General features: G+C 37.0%; 2 protein-coding genes across 2 annotated transcripts; both read left to right on the top strand.

Moving 5' to 3' along the window:
• Positions 1 to 4371: 4371 nt before the first annotated feature.
• LOC126687838 (uncharacterized) lies at positions 4372 to 6974 on the top strand. The gene is made up of 4 exons (XM_050382394.1): positions 4372 to 4391; positions 4830 to 5016; positions 5074 to 6345; positions 6474 to 6974. The coding sequence occupies exons 1-4, from the start codon at positions 4372 to 4374 to the stop codon at positions 6972 to 6974; spliced, it is 1980 nt and encodes a 659-aa protein (XP_050238351.1).
• Positions 6975 to 13366: 6392 nt separating this feature from the next.
• Positions 13367 to 16014, top strand: LOC126687836 (uncharacterized). Its single transcript, XM_056106362.1, has 4 exons — positions 13367 to 14098; positions 14292 to 14687; positions 14762 to 15151; positions 15242 to 16014. The coding sequence occupies exons 1-4, from the start codon at positions 13367 to 13369 to the stop codon at positions 15908 to 15910; spliced, it is 2187 nt and encodes a 728-aa protein (XP_055962337.1). The 3' UTR covers positions 15911 to 16014.
• Positions 16015 to 16537: the final 523 nt, after the last annotated feature.

Below are 16537 nucleotides of genomic sequence, written 5' to 3'. Positions count from 1 at the left end.
TATATCTCATCACTAAGGAGTTGCTCAAAATCGCAGTTTCTTTTTCCATTACAAAATTATGATGCATGATCTAAAATTTTGAAAATCATTCTTTTATGCATTCCTATCGTGGTTATGCAATGTCATATGCGATGCCTGAGCACAATTGTACCTTGAAAAATCATAAAAACTGTTAAAATCTTCATAAAATCGTAAGTCTTACTCCAGATTATACGCTCTGCGACTATTAACGGCTTTCTTTATACTTATTGAGTATATTTTAAATTTTTGTACTGCTGTCATATTTTTGTATTGCTGTCATTTACAGACTGTTCGTCTGTCACATCACTTCTTTCTCCATATCTCCGATAACTCAATTAAGTTCAAAATTCTATATTGCTGTAATCATCATATCCACTTCTGCAACATTCTCTTCTATGTCAGATACAAACGCAAGTGCCGATGTTCCACATCGACTTCTTGTAAGCAATCCATTTATTTCTTCAAATACTAAAACGTAATATAGGAATTACGTTTGCGATAATTATGTGTTGTGATGTTTATTGTATTATTGTTTTTGTGTGTTATGCTTATATGTTCTTTTATTAGGCGCGTGTTTAACTACAACGCTTCCTATAGGTTCTCGCTTTCCGAGGTATTATTCTAAAGGCAAAACCTATTACTGACATTCCACTATGCAATGCAGCAATTATATAAACACAATAATGCAAACACATAAACACAATACTTAAAGCATATAAATTGCTAATACCTGGGGGTGCCTGACGCGGAACGTTAGGTTCCCTAATAACTATGCCTGTATGACGGCCCCTAACTGTTCTACCTGAGTTTCGTCCACCTCTTTGCACAAAATAAGGGTTGGTTGTAGTTCTGGAGGACGTACTGACGTAATCTGGGTGGTACTCACGTCTAAAGTAATAAGGTCGTATCGGATCACCCGACCATTCATGCTCTGTTTCAATCCTACGGGCCATTGTAGTAAGCGTGCTGAAATGTTCGTCCACGTGCTCATACAGCTCATCAAACTGAGGTCCTAAACCCCTGACATATCTACGATTAATGGTCCTATTGTCTTCGTTCAGATTAGGGACTCCCTCTGCCATCCGCAGAAAATCAGTAGAGTACGCTCCTACAGTTAACATCCCTCTAGAAAAAGAACGCATTTGCCTCCTAACCTGATTTAGGGCTATCTGCGCCTGACCATTAGCTATGTCCGCATCTTCCCTCAAATTGCGGTATCTCCGCACACTTGACCAGAAATAGTCACCTCTGTATTCCTCAACGTCTAACTCATCTAACTCTTCTTCTTCATACTCTTCTTCCTGAGGATTTTCCTCTTCTGCTTCTTCTTCTAATTCTTCTTCTGGATCCTCCTCAGGATCCTCCTCGGGGTCTTCCTCAGGATCTTCTTCAGGATCCTCTTCCGGATCTTCCTCCGGTTCCTCTTCTTCGCCGTATTCAATCTCCGGCGAATGTTCTCTAACTCTGTTTCCAGAAGAACTACCTATCTCTGACACGGACATAAAACCATTTTGATATATCTCTGGTGATGCTCTAATATTTGCGTGGAATCCATTCTGATGGACCCCAGATGGTTCGCCTACTTCATTATGAAACCCGTTTTGAAATATAGGAGGCGCTTCCTCCCGTTCTTCATCAGCATGCGACTGAGCTCCGCTTTGCCCAGACATGCTGAAAAGAAACAATTTCGAACGTAAGCAACCATCTGAGCCCATTTCACACGCAATTCCAAAGTCAGCTTATATAATGCTGTAAACATTTAGCATTTAATCCAACTGCACGTAATTCGCAAGCAGATAATCACTTAACAATCTCAGTGCGAATAACAAATACTTAACCCTCTCAATCGATCATAATTTGCAAACATGTAACCACCTTCTATATCTTAGCACAAGCAACACATACTTAATTGCCTTAGTCGTCTGTATAAACAGATACTATTCACTTACTAACTTAATAGTCCTGATCCGCGCGCGTAATGCCACGTACTACTAATGCACACATAACACAATTACAGACAACCACGGTCTAACTCTTGCTGCAGTAGTTCCTAGGTATACTTACTGACAAATACTCCCGGTCAAACAAGCAATCAGACAACTCTAGCAGTGGTAACTGGACCAAACTGCTCTCAAACAAACATTGAAACAAACTTGCAGTGGTAACTGGACCAAACTGCTCTGATACCAACATTGTCACGACCCAAAATTTATTGAGCCGCAACCGGCGCTAGGGAACGGGAGTGGTAGCTCCGGAACCCGTAGCAAGCCTAAAATCACAATTTATTTTTCGCAAATATAATATAAACAAATAACAACAAACAACGGAAGCAAATATATACATATATATAACATATAACCGAATATGTACACTAACTGTTTCAAAACCTCGCGGGCTCTAGTTACCGTACCCTGTACGAACTGGCCTCGCGGTACTATATACATCAGTTAGTGTTTCAAACATCCCACTGGCATCTGGGGCCGTGGATCACATACAACGTACGTAGCCTATCAAAAAGCATATAGACAAATACAGCAGTTGATATATACAATCAAAATAAACTGCTGACTAGGCTACTATTCTGTTGACACAGGACCACTACTGCAGCACTCACAGAAGTCAGAAACTAACATATACAGCTGACTTCTGGACTTCAAAATTGGTCTCTAGCTAAGTCCACAAGCTAAGCACCTGAAAGACATCAAAGGTGAGGGGTCAGTATTTGGGGAAATACTGAGTGAGTTCACAGTTTACTAACGGTATTATTTTAAAAACATAGCATCGCATTTCAAATCAATATCAATATAAAAATACATATGAACAAGTACTCGATCCTTTCGAAACTATAATCCTGAAACATAACGTAACTCACTATTATTCAAATCATACTGATTCCATTAGTCTGACCCGGGAGCGTTCACGTTCAACCACGTCAGTCAGAACATATCTCTTAATCCCAAAGAGGTGGGTCCAACCCACTGGTAGGTCCAACCTACTAGATACGGGGCTCAGGTTACACTGTAACCGAGTTCACTCTCGTATAGCATTCATATCATAGTTTTCATAATCAAACCATGCATGCATCTCAAATCATATCTTATAGTCAGACACACTAGACTGACTCGATTACTGGTGATCACGCAGCCTATTGACACCCAATAGGTAGCTAGTTTCGTTGGATCGTATACTAGGTTCTCGTACATTAAAACTTAATCAAAACATGTAGCATATCAACAATTCATATATATATATATAGTGCGATGCATATAAACAGTATATATATATATAGTATGATATCAACATAATATTAATCGATAATACACGAAAGTAAAGTGCAACTCACAGTGACCGCAATCCAAGAAATGATATGATCGATCTGATAGTACGCTCTTGCTAGTCCGCCTCTACTGACTTCACTACTCGCAGACACGTCTGATAAATCGTTAATAGTTAGACGTGATTCTCATATTCTTATACGTATAATACTTTTAAGTTTTAGGATTTAGTTTTGTTTTACACTTATTTACGTATTCAATATCTCTAGTCGTATAAACGACTTAGCGAATACTATTTCTCATAATTGAGAATCGCTTAACGTCCTTGACGTTCTCCATTTTATAATTTACCTAAAACGTCGAGCTAATCTCGAGATTAATGATTCTCAAAGTCCGAAATCCGTCTTTCTACGTCCAATTACCCTAAACGTCAAACACTTAGGTCAATTATAGTTTGTATACGCGTGGGGGCGAGTTAGGGTGCACATTGTGCATTTTGACGGGTGCACGATCGTGCAACTGAGTACACGTTCGTGCACCTCAGGGGTACACGTTCGTGTACTCATTGTACACGTTCGTGTACCATGAGAAGTACACGTTCGTGTACTTCAGTACACGATCGTGTACCTCGCTAGGTGCACGTTCGTGTACATCAGTACACGTTCGTGCACCCGTGGTACACGGTCGTGTACCACGTGCACAGCCCCGGAAATCAGATTTTCCGGGGTTTCGCCACAATCCCGACGTGCTAAACATACCCACGCTCAATACCCATATCTCGGTTTCTTCAAAAACGTCATAGTAAACCCGAAAACATCAATTTCAATCCAAAATCACAATCTCATTAAAACAGCCTATAAACTTGCTTTTAGCACCAAAAATCCGAAGATTTACCTTGAAATAAAGCTCAAGATCAGTAGAGGATTTAATTCCGAAGAGATGGCCGCGAAAATCGCTTGAATCGGACGTCGAACGAAGAAACCGTAAAGAAACGAAGTTGATCGATATAAAATGAAGCTTCTGGATCCTCACTCTCTGATGCCTTCCTTCATTCAAATGATAATCCTTATATTAGATGGCTAAAAGTCCGTTTTGGTCCTTTCTTTCTTTCCTTGTTACAATTTATCTTTCAAACTTTTCTTTCCTACGATTTAGTCCATAGCTAAATCAATAAACTCTTTTATTACGACTTATACGTATTATTTATATCCGATAAATAATACAAATCTCGATATTAGTACTTTCCCGTCAAATTCCAATATTTCTATTTTCGACACAAAGTGGCTAAATTACCACTTTGGTCCCTGTACTTCATTTTAGACTTTTCTTGACATTTTCCCTATTAATTCCAACTCTAACTTTAGAATTGAAATATAACCTTAATTTTCTCATAGTTAATTTCTCAAAACCGACCTACTTGAAACTTATTTATCGGAAAACTTTCCAATATCGCCACTTCCGCGACTCAAAACTGGACACGTGGTCCAATTAGCTAATTAATTATTTTGGGGTATTACATCTGTCCTTCCCTAGGAAGCAGCGTATTATTCGTTCCTTGGTGACTAAGAATTCTTTATCGCTTATTTGTCTTATTGAAACTAAGAAAGAGAGGTTTGATAATTTTTTAGTTCAACGGCTTTGGCCAAACATGGATTACGATTTTTGTTTTGCTCCATCTTCTGGAGCCTCAGGCGGTATTATTTGTATCTGGGATAAACAGGTTGTTTCAGTGGTCTCTACTTCTATAGGCGATAGATGGATTGTCCTAGACTTATAGTGGAATACTGTTTCTGTTCGTCTCATTTCTATTTATGCTAGTAATTGTGCCCATGAGCGTGCTGCATTTTGGCCATCTGTTTTGGATCTTATTGTGCAGGATAAGATATGTTTTCTTCTGGGAGATTTTAATGAAGTTCTTGACCCCTCAGAGAGATTAAACTGCACCGGCTTCTCGCAGTCTATGCAGTTATTTTCAGATTTCATCTCGGCTTCCTCTCTTATTGAATCGCCTCTGCAAGGTCGTTTCTTTACTTGGAAGAACTCTTCTTCGAGATCGAAGATTGACAGGTGTTTTATTTCAGCTGATGTTATGGTGGAGTGGCCGAATTGCTCCTTATCTGGCTTGCCCAAGAATTATTCTGATCATGTGCCGCTTCTATTTCGATCAGAGGTTAAATCTGATTGGGGTCCTAAGCCTTTTAGGTCAATTAATGTTTGGTGGGAGCATAAAGATTTTGAATCTTTTGTTGAGACCTCTTGGGAGAACATTAAAGTAACAGTTTCTGGTGATATTGTCTCCAAGCTTCGAGAACATCGCAACTTGATCAAAGGATGGAATACCGCTGTTTTTGGTAACTTAAATGGGAATTTGGATGTGATTCACCAGGACATCCACGCATTAGAGTCATTAGCTGATTCTTCGGTTTTATCAGATGCTGATGTAGAACGCCTTTCATCTCTGCATGCTGAGAGCTATCGCGTTTCTAAGCAGTTGGAATCGCTTTGGCATCAAAAATCAAGGGTCACTTGGAATCTTTCAGGTGATAGGAATACTAAATTCTTTCACTCTATTGCTTCGGTCCATTCCAAAAGTAATTTTCTTTCTGAAATTACTGTGGATAATTTTACTGTTACTAAACCGATGGATGTCAAGGCGAAGATTTTTGAATTTTACAAGAATTTTTTTAGAAGGAATTCGTGCGCTCCTTTCTCCCTTGATAGCTTGGCTTTGCGTAGCCTCTCTAGCTCTGATGCTTCGGTTTTGAGCTTGCACTTTACAGAGGATGAGATTTTTAGAACTTTATTATGCTGCGACGATAATAAAGCTCCAGGTCCAGATGGGTTCAATTTTTTCTTTTATAAGAAGGCGTGGCATATTCTGAAGTTTGACATTCTTCATATTTTTTATGAACTTCACAGGACGGGTACTTTCCCCTCAGGTATCAATACTGCATTTCTTGTCCTTATTCCAAAAGTTAGGGGAGCTTCTAATATTTCGGAATTCAGACCTATTTGCCTGATAAATGGAATTTTCAAATTGATTTCAAAGGTGTTAGCCAATAGGCTTTCTCCTTTGCTCCCCCAGCTCATTTCAGAAAATCAATTTGGTTTTATCAGAGGAAGAAATATACATGATTGTCATATGCTAGCTTCTGAGATTATTCACATTGCTTCTAGGCGCAAGGAGAAGCTTTTTGTTTTAGTAAGTCTTTCTTTGATTCTTCTCAACTTTCAGTTCTTGTCAATGGTAGTCCGACTAAGAATTTTACTATGGGAAAAGGGGTCAGACAAGGTGGTCCTTTATCTTCTATGTTGTTTGTTCTTGCTGTTGAAGGTCTTAAGGCTTTGATAAATGAAGCAGTCGGTCTCAATTTGTTAGAGGGTGTCAGAATTTATAATTATGCTGAGCCTATTTCTATTCTCCAATTTGCGGACGACACTTTGCTTTTCATTCCTGAAGATTTCGAAAAGATTAGAAACTTGCTGCGAGTCCTTCGTTGTTTTGAGATCGTTTCAGGCCTTTCGATCAATTATCAGAAGAGTTCCATTCTGGGCATTAATGTTGACGATGTGTCTCTCTCTACTGCTTCGACTATTCTCAATTGCTCAATTGAGAAGTTTTCTATCACCTATTTGGGTCTTCCTCTATCGACTAGGCCGGTTACGGCTTCTCTTTGAAAACCAGTGGTCACAAAGTTTTCGGATTAGCTTTCCCTTTGGAAAGGAAATCTTCTTTCTCCTGTAGGTCGATTGGTTTTGATTAAAGCTGTCTTACACAGCTTCCCGGTTTATTATATGGGTTCTATGGTGATTCCGCAATCTATCATTGCTTCCTTAGATCGTTGTATGAAGCGTTTTCTTTGGTGTGGCAACTCTGAGGGCAAAGGAATTTGTAAGATATCTTGGGACAAAGTTTGTCTTCCCTATGAGCAAGGTGGTCTCAACTTAATTCCTTTTCGGATTAAAAATCAAAGTCTCCTTTGTAAATGGCTTTGGAAACTTCGTATTGGAGGTAACTCGCTTTGGTTCTCTGTGATTCTCAATAGTTGTTCTATCCGGTCTTGGCACGATTTAGTATACTGCAATTTTAAATCTCTTTCCCACACTTGGAAGGGAATATACAAAAATTGTGTTTCTAATCAAGTTATTTGGTCAATTTTTAATGAGGGAGTTTCCATTAAAATTGCCAACGGAGCAGACACAGCTTTTTGGTTGGATTGCTGGACGGGTTCAGTTCTGTTGGCTTCCAGATTTCCAGAATTATTCAGGCTTTCAAGAACGCAGCTTATTTCAGCCATTTTGCAGCTCGACAGTCAACAGCAGCCGCTGTCTTCATTTGATTTTTGCTGGAATCGTCGCCTGAGAATTGGCGAAGTTGAACGTCTGGACAGTTTGATTATGGAACGTTCGAATACTAATTTGCTGGTCAGTAGGGCCGATTCTTTTTGCTGGAAAGGTAAAGCTTCTACTTTCAGAATTAGAGACATCTCCTTATCAAGGCAGCAGGTCACTTCTTCTCATGCATCCAATTTTTTCTTTCCTTTCATTTGGAAATTGAAAGTGCCACCTCGCATTTTATTTTATTCATGGCTTCTTGCTCATGATAGAATTTTTTCGAATGCTTCTTTGGTGGCAAGAGGCATTTTAAATCCGGATCTTATTGGTTGTTTGGTTTGTAATCTGGAGGAAATAAGCATTCATATTATCTGTCACTGCAGTTTTGCTAGGAACTTTTGGTGCTTCATCTTGGCAAAATGTGATTTTCTTTGGGTCACGCCTCCATCGTTAGACATTTTTTTCAGTGTTTGGACTTCTCTTCCCCATTCCTCCTTTAAGGAATTGTGGCGGCTTATATGGTTTTTCGGTATTTGGGAGTTGTGGAAAACTCGGAATAATATGGTATTCAATAATTCAGAGACTTCGCATGAGTTTTTAGCTTACTTGTGTATTACCAAGGCGGTTCATTATTTTTCCTCTTTTCATCCTCATTTTCCATATAACAGAAATGATGTATTTCATTGTTTGGATGCTTTTGTTGCTCCCTTTTGATTGATCCTTTTTGGATTTTTTGCCTTCCACTGCTTGTGGTTGAGCTTAATAAATCATCATTTATCCAAAAAAAAAAAGATTTTAAAAGATATTGCCATAAACAAAAAAAAAATCAAAAAGATAGAGTATATTTTTGAGTGATTAAACCTAAAAATTAAAAAAAAATAGTAAATAAAATTGATAACTATAAAAGGTCGTGATAGAATTATAGTTTAATATAAAAATAGTAATTTTATATGCAACTTGACACTAAAAATATTGATTCCATCAGGATTTTAAAATTTTAGTTAACCAAATTAACCAATATTTTTACTTTTTGGTTAACCAAACTAATCCAAATTAACCCAATATCATTATAATTTAGTTAACCAAATTAACCCAATATTATATTTGTTCAAAGACTATCGAGTTTGTACATATAGTGTCCATATGATCTACTTAATCAAGTAGCTGTGCCTTTTGTTTGCATGCATCAATATGGTTAATGTGGGTAATGAAAATTAAAATGCACTCTTAATTAATTACCGTTTAAGGGAATGTTAATCACTAATAATTATTATTAATGATGTATGATTATGCTAGTAGTAGTTATGACCATAGATGAACAATTTTAATTTGGATTAGGTAATTCAACGGTTTAAGGACAATTTACAGCTACATGCAATACAGATTGGTGAAAGTAGATGGGAAAATAATATCATAACTCATCATTATGTGGGAAATATAATGATAAATATAAGAAGAAAAATAGTTATTACCATATATATATGAATAATTCATATACTTGGATATATCAAGAATTGATGTTATCTATACTATATATAAAAGCACGGATGGGGGGGGACAGGCAAATTTACTGAATAATCCTTTTCAGTTTACTACTAAATAAAGATTTTATAGTCATTAACTAATTAGTTATTTAATTAATCATAATCACTATTATAATTAAAGTCCTAATTAGAGTAGGTAGCTCATTTATCTCCAATTTAGTTTTTAGTATGTAAAAAATAACTAAATTGTCTCCAAATTAGTAGGAATATCTATCTTTTAGTTTGATTGAACTACAAAATTAAAATACTATATTTGGTCAATATATTATTATTTAAATTTCAATCTTATTACTTTTAAAGATATTATTAATAAAATTAAGTTAATTATTTAATTATGGTTATTATAAAACCAAAAGAAAAATAAATTCTGTATGGAAAAAAAAATTAATAACCAAATATATTATATTTATTTTTACAAAAATTCTTAACTAATTTAATATTAATTATAAATAAAAAATTGATATAATTATAATAAATTTACTAATATATTCATTGACAAGTTACGTTACGAGCCACGTGCATAGCACGTAATGCGAAACTAGTTATTTGTAAAAAAGGGAAAAGAGAGGATAAAATAGAAATGGTCCCTGCTGGTTGGTGTATTATTATATAATTGTATAACCTTCACTTGCATGTAATAAATTTAGTTACCATTAATCTTACTTCAATTTAAATTATAAATAATTTTTTTGTTACAACAAAAGAGAAGTATATTAAAGCCTATGCAAAGGGAAACTTAAATACTCCAAAATGTACCAAGTAAATCATGCACAATTTCTGTCAATCACCTTGAAGGCTGATAGGTATGAAAGGTGAATTCAAAGGTATACTCATCCTCAGTGGCAGATTTGAAATTTTATATAATTTAAGTAAGATTCTACAGAAAGTTTATAAAATAAAATATAAATTTTAAGATGGACAGACTAAATATTAAAGTGATAAAACTATAGCATTCAATTTTAAGATGAGAAACTGTCCACCATATGCTCTTTTTAGGTCTGTCCCTACTCCTCGTTCAATAAAACGAGTTGCTCTATTGTAAAATATATTTTCTATATATATGATAAACTTTTATTTCCTAATCTCTAGCAAAAAGTGGCCTATCAGATAACATGTTGAAATTAAAGATAAACATTTTGTCGGTTTGGTTAAAATTGGACCGAATTGAAAGCCATTGTAAGCGAGTAGACCAAAAAATTTGACCGAATTATTTTTCATTCGGTTTGGTTAAATAGATTCTTTAAAAGACTTTTCATGTGGTATAATCGTTTAATTCGATTGATATAACCGATCTATTGCATAAACCATAACAATATATATTAAAACTGAAAATTTATTAGAATAATATACGCAAAATACATGACCAATACAAAACGATTATTTTTGGTACCAAAGCTTTATATTCCAATCATATAACTCTTATTGTAAGAACTATAAAATTGAAGAAATTTTGAATAGCAAATTCTGAACAATAACTGAAAAAGAATCAAAAACTACTCACCTCTATTTTTAACAGTAGATGGTTCTAAATATCTAGTTTAAACCATTCACAATTAAATTCTTTTAACGGTAATAAAACAAGACCAAATTACATTTAATATAATTCACACTTTATTCCTTTCTGTTTGAAAATTAAACAATATGGTATGTCCCTCATTTAGTCAACGAAAGGATCTACGAGTAAATTAATTTTCAAATATGAGCTATAACTCAAACGGTATAAACGCTTGGCGGCAAACTGTTAGGTTGTGAGATCGAATCCTCCCATAAGCGATTAAGCACTTTCCCCCTTCCCAATTATCAAAAAAAAAATTCAAATATGAGGGGCCAAATCGTGGACAAAAACAAAAGTGAGGGACCAAAATTGTTGACAAAAATAAAAGCGGAGACCATATAGTTTCGCTGACTTCGTTGACTAACACCGAAAATGGATAGAAGGATTAAATCGCTGACAAAAATAAAAATGAAGGGTTATATCGTTTGATTTTCAAACAAGAGTGAATAAATTGTGAATTATGTCAAATATGAGGGGTGCTATAATAATTTGCTCTAAAAATAATTAGCAAGTCAAGTTTTACCAATGAGATATAGTTTAAATGATATAAGCGCCTGTGAGCAAACTGCTAGATCGTGGGTGCAAATTTTCCACAAATACTCCTCTCCCCAATTATCAAAAAGAAAATCAAGTTTTTACAATTTTAAAACTATTGTTTCATTTTGATCAAGAAATATAAACGAACAAAGGATCAATTCACCCCCTCAACTTGGCACAAAATACCAAATAAATCATTTTAGACGTTTTTGGGTCAAACAGACCTGTAACTTGCGTTTTTCGCTCAAATCAGCCCCTTTTACACATAAACACCCCAAATTTTATAGCTATCTTAAGTTAATGCACACCATATAATTGTTCTTGTTTTAGATATTTTCAAGACTCCTTAATTAGTCTTCAAACATTTTTAATTTTTTTGTGCATTTATCGTTTAAATGGTGTGTAGATAGTACACATTTTTAAAATTGAACAATTTAAATCTTAGTTTTTAAATAAAAAACAGTATTTCTCATGTATATAAAAATATCATATTATCACAATTGTATTTGGTTAATTACTGGGCATTGGATACCCCTACTTTGGAAACCTTAATCTTTTTTACCCTTTTGTTTTTCACAAATGTTTTGTTCAATTCCTCAACATTTACTTTGCATTGTGTTGTACTGCCTAGGATATTGTCCCCTTCTTTCTTGACAAATTTTCTTCATGGTTTAATTACTTGAATCAATTGATATATTACCTTTTTGCCATTTCAAGAGTTGCTTGGACTTGGAGAATTAGTGCCATTTCGTGGGTACTTTGGTAATTGAAAAAACAAAATCAATGAAAAAAGCTTCTGTTTCTCTTTGCACATTGCTTTTGGTGTTGTCTGGTTTAAGGTTTTAATCAGACATCTGTTCTTTGACAAAAAAAAAAAAATCAGACATCTGTTTGTGGGGATTTATTCTTTTTATTAGAATAAATTAGTACTATTATTTTGCTTCCTAATATTTTTTCCTTTGTACTTATTTTAATGATCTAGATTGGATTTTCAAAGCATAATCCATGCCAATGGAACATAAGTAAATTAAACAATCATTATGTTTAAACAAATTAAACATGTTAGTATATAGTAATTTTTTTTGAATGGATTACAAAAATGTATTATAGGGCTATTTTGTAACATGTTTTTCTAGATAGAGCATTATGGTAATTTACAAGGGTTTTTGATATTTGGGTGCCTCAAAGGCACCCAAAAATCCAGATCAGTGCCTCTTTCGGATTTAATTCCGAAAGAGTGCCTGGTCCCACGTGGTCCGCATTCTAGGAATGCGGACCACGACGTGTTCCGCATTCCTAGAATGCGGAACATGCTAATCAGATTTAATAATCTGATTAGCAGTGTTCCGCATTCTAGGAATGCGGAACACTGAAAACTTTACCGTTGGGAGCTGGTCTCCCAACGGTAAATTAAATGCGTTCCGCATTCATGGAATGCGGAACGCATTTAAAACCGTTGGGAGACCAGCTCCCAACGGTTGGCTATAAAAGGGATCGGGGAGGGTTGGATTTGTAAGAAAAAAAATTACTAAAGCAAAGAAAAAAAAATAAGAGTATAGGGGAGAAAAAAATGTAGTTTTGAGGTTATATTTTGAAAAATATTTCGGGAAAAAGTTGGAAGAAGTTATATTTCGGAGCTAAACGGATCTCTTCGTGAAGTGTTATATTTTTTATTCGATACTTATTTATTTAAAGGACTACAAGAGGTTAGTACGTGTAATTTTTTTTATTATTGTATTAAATAATTTTAGTGTTTATAAATGTTAGAAATTTAATAATATGTAAAATTGTTATAAAATTAATTTTAATATAGCAAAATATTAGACTTTAATTGTAACTTAGAAATGCATGTATAATATAAAAAAAATAGGATATGTTTAATATAATTATATTAGAATATAATTAAAAATTTCATGTAATAAGGAAGTGTATAATTAGAAATTTCATACAATTATATTAGGATATGTTTAATTTATTTTTATTTGAAAAAAATATTAGAAATAAAGTAATAGTAATTACGATTGATATGTTAACGCTATAAATTTAAGATTAGCATTTTAAATATAACGGTGTTAAAATTTGCTGTTTATTAATTAGAAATGACGAGTCCAAATATATCTTTGTTGATATGGTGTGATGGTCGTATTGTGAGTTCTCCGTGTGGAATAGAATACCACGGGGGTCGTCCGGTTAATATGGCGCTTAGCGAGAGAATGAGTTTCGAGGAATTACAAAATATTTGTAGAAGAGCAGTTTCTACCGACGGGGAAGTAGAAATTTCAAAAATCTACTTCCGGCTTCCAAGAATAGTTGAGGGTGCGATACGGTCGTACTCGTTGTTTTCTGTGGAGAATAACGAGCATGTGTTTGGAATTCTGAACGAGGTCGTGCGGTATCCGCAACTCGAGATTTTGGAATTGTACGTGGAATACGAGGTCGTGGTTCGCAACAAGACTTTACTAGATCAGTTGGTCTTATGTGATTCAAGCGGGTCTGAGAGGGGTAGTGGTGAAGAGGAAGAAGAGGAAGAAGAGGATTTCTACGACAGCAACGAAGAGGATGTCGAGGAAGACTTAGGAGCAGATTCACAATATGAGTCGCAACTTCCTGAGCATGTAAGAACGGCGGATCTTTGCGACTTTGACGTCGCCCCGGAGGATGATGAAAAGATTATGTGGGATCCTGGGATGGAATTCCGAGTAGGGATGGTATTCCCAAATCGCGATGCCGTCCGAGCTTGTGCGACTACTTATTCGGTCGGGGTGGGAAGAGAGTTCAAGGGTCGCCGGACTACCAACTCGACAATAGTGTTGGCTTGCAGGCAGAACCCTGTATGTAAATGGTGGCTGCGCGCTACACTTCTGCAAGCAACTCAGACGTGGACGTTGACAAAATATATTGGCCCGCTCACTTCAGACTGTTATTGGACGGACTGCGTTACGACGATGTAAGTTTTAATTTTTTTTTTTGAATTTAACTAACGTCCTGACAAATGTTAACTAAATTTCTAATTTACGTGCGCAGATCGTTTGGCAGCCATACTCCGACGACGTTCTCCAGTCCATCCCACAGATGTACCTGACAGGGCGACATATTTGGCGTGCCCGAGTGCCAATGATCTATTATCACATCGTGGAGTGGCACCAGCCGGATAGGGTTCTGCAGCAGTTCGGCTTACAGCAGCCCATTCCCCTGCCTGCTATGCAAGATCGGCGCCTTCATAACATCCAGTATCAGGGGAACTACAACTTTGATGAGCTGCTCTCAGATTACATTCAGATTTGGAACAACAGAGCGGCTTACGTTGTTCAGGGTTACCAGCTCCAGCGTCCACCTCACTACCATTCAGCGTATATGGAGTGGTTTCGGAGCCGCAGCCGGCGTTGGATTACCCATGAGGGCGCAGCGGCCGGACAGAGTGTACGTATTTATTTTATTATTAAATTTCTCTTATTATTGTATACACTGACAATTTGTTTCTTTGATGTAAACAGCGCGACACTTTCGAGATGATCGCCCTTCAGAGAGAGGCGCGTGCGTCTAGGATTGGGACTGCTGCACGCAGTTCTCAATTAGCTTACGGAGAGGAGCGCCGTGACGTCACACTGCCCCCACCAGAGCCAGCAGTTCCGGCTTACGTACTACCTCCTCTTCCTCCCCTGACCATCGATCTGGCTCACATCAGGGGAGCGCGTAGACGGCATCCTAGAGTCGCCCCGCCTCGCGAGCGCCCGGCAGACCCTATCCCCCCACCGGTCTACTTCCACTTCGATCCTACAGCCACTACAGACAGACAGGGGGAGTACTATGGCCCGACTCAGTACTACGGTTCCACTTCCACTTCAGCATCACAGCCTCCGTGGCATCAGACCTATTTCCCACAGGTTTCATGTCATTTATAATTTAATTTATTGCTTTTTAACTCGTAGTTAAATATATATTTTAAATGTTGCGTTTTTAACTTTGTATTTCAGGGACCCCAGGTATCATCGTATCAGGTCCCGCCTTCGTCGATGCCGTTTTTTGAGCCGTCGTACGGACAGACAGCATATGCCACTTCTCTGGGCACACCACCGGCGTCTCAGTTCCAGCAGGCCACACCACCGGCGTCTCAGTTCCGGCAGGCCACACCACCGGCGTCTCCGTTTCAGCAGACCACACCACCGCCGTTTGCTGCATCAGATCAGTATTACCGTCCAGCGCCATATACAGATGCTCAACCGTTCACGTCTTTCGATCAGTGTTACCGTCCCACGATGCCTTCGGATGATCAGCCGTCGACGTCACATTCGCGGCCATCTTCTTCTCACCAGGCCCAGGATCCATCACAGCTACATTTTACACTGTCAGAGTCATGGTTATTCGGTCCGGAGATCGGTTCAGAGGCGTACGAGGAGCTTTTATCACGACCGGATCTCACACCTCCATCTTTTAGACTTCTACCGCCCACACAGGAGGAGACCGGTACTGCACCACCAGCAGCAGACGTTCAGCATTCAGCTCAGGACGAGGACGCCTCCGACAGCGGCGAGAGCCCTCCGGTACCCAGACAGTTTCACTCGATCACAGACAGCTCGCGGCACCGACGAGAGACTCACGGTTTGAGGGTACAGAGACCGAGGACTCGTAGATATGAGGATTAGATTTCATATCTTTCTTTATTTATCGATTTTTGTATTTTAGTATATGTTGTATGTTTACTATATTATGTATATTATATTCGTGTGTTATAATTGTTATTTTGTTATCAGTGTCTGTTATAATCATTAGTTAAATAAAATAAATATTTATATCGTCTGTTAAATTTTGTCGTTTATTTATAAGCGTTTGTTAAATTCAGTATCGTCTGTTAAAATTATTAGTTAATATCGTCTGTTAAAATCATTAGTTAAAAAAAATAAAATTATTTTATATTATTTTTATTTTATAATTATTTAAACCAAAGGAGTTTTTAAAAAATTAATAATCAGCAATGATTGGGCATTTTAGTGCCCAATCATTGCTGCCCCAATGATTGGGGAGACAAAACTGTCTCCCCAATCATTGGGGAAGCGTGTTCCGCATTCCTAGAATGCGGAACACGCTTTAATCAGATTATTAAATCTGATTAGCGTGTTCCGCATTCTAGGAATGCGGAACACGTTGTGGTCCGCATTCCTAGAATGCGGACCACGTGGGACCAGGCACTCTTCCGGAATTAAATCCGAAAGAGGCACTGATCTGGATTTTTGGGTGCCTTTGAGGCACCCAAATATCAAAAACCCAATTTA

The sequence above is a fragment of the Mercurialis annua genome, linkage group LG6 (genome assembly GCF_937616625.2).
Source record: "Mercurialis annua linkage group LG6, ddMerAnnu1.2, whole genome shotgun sequence".
NCBI lineage: Eukaryota > Viridiplantae > Streptophyta > Magnoliopsida > Malpighiales > Euphorbiaceae > Mercurialis > Mercurialis annua.
This window is presented reverse-complemented; position numbering and strand designations above follow the sequence as displayed.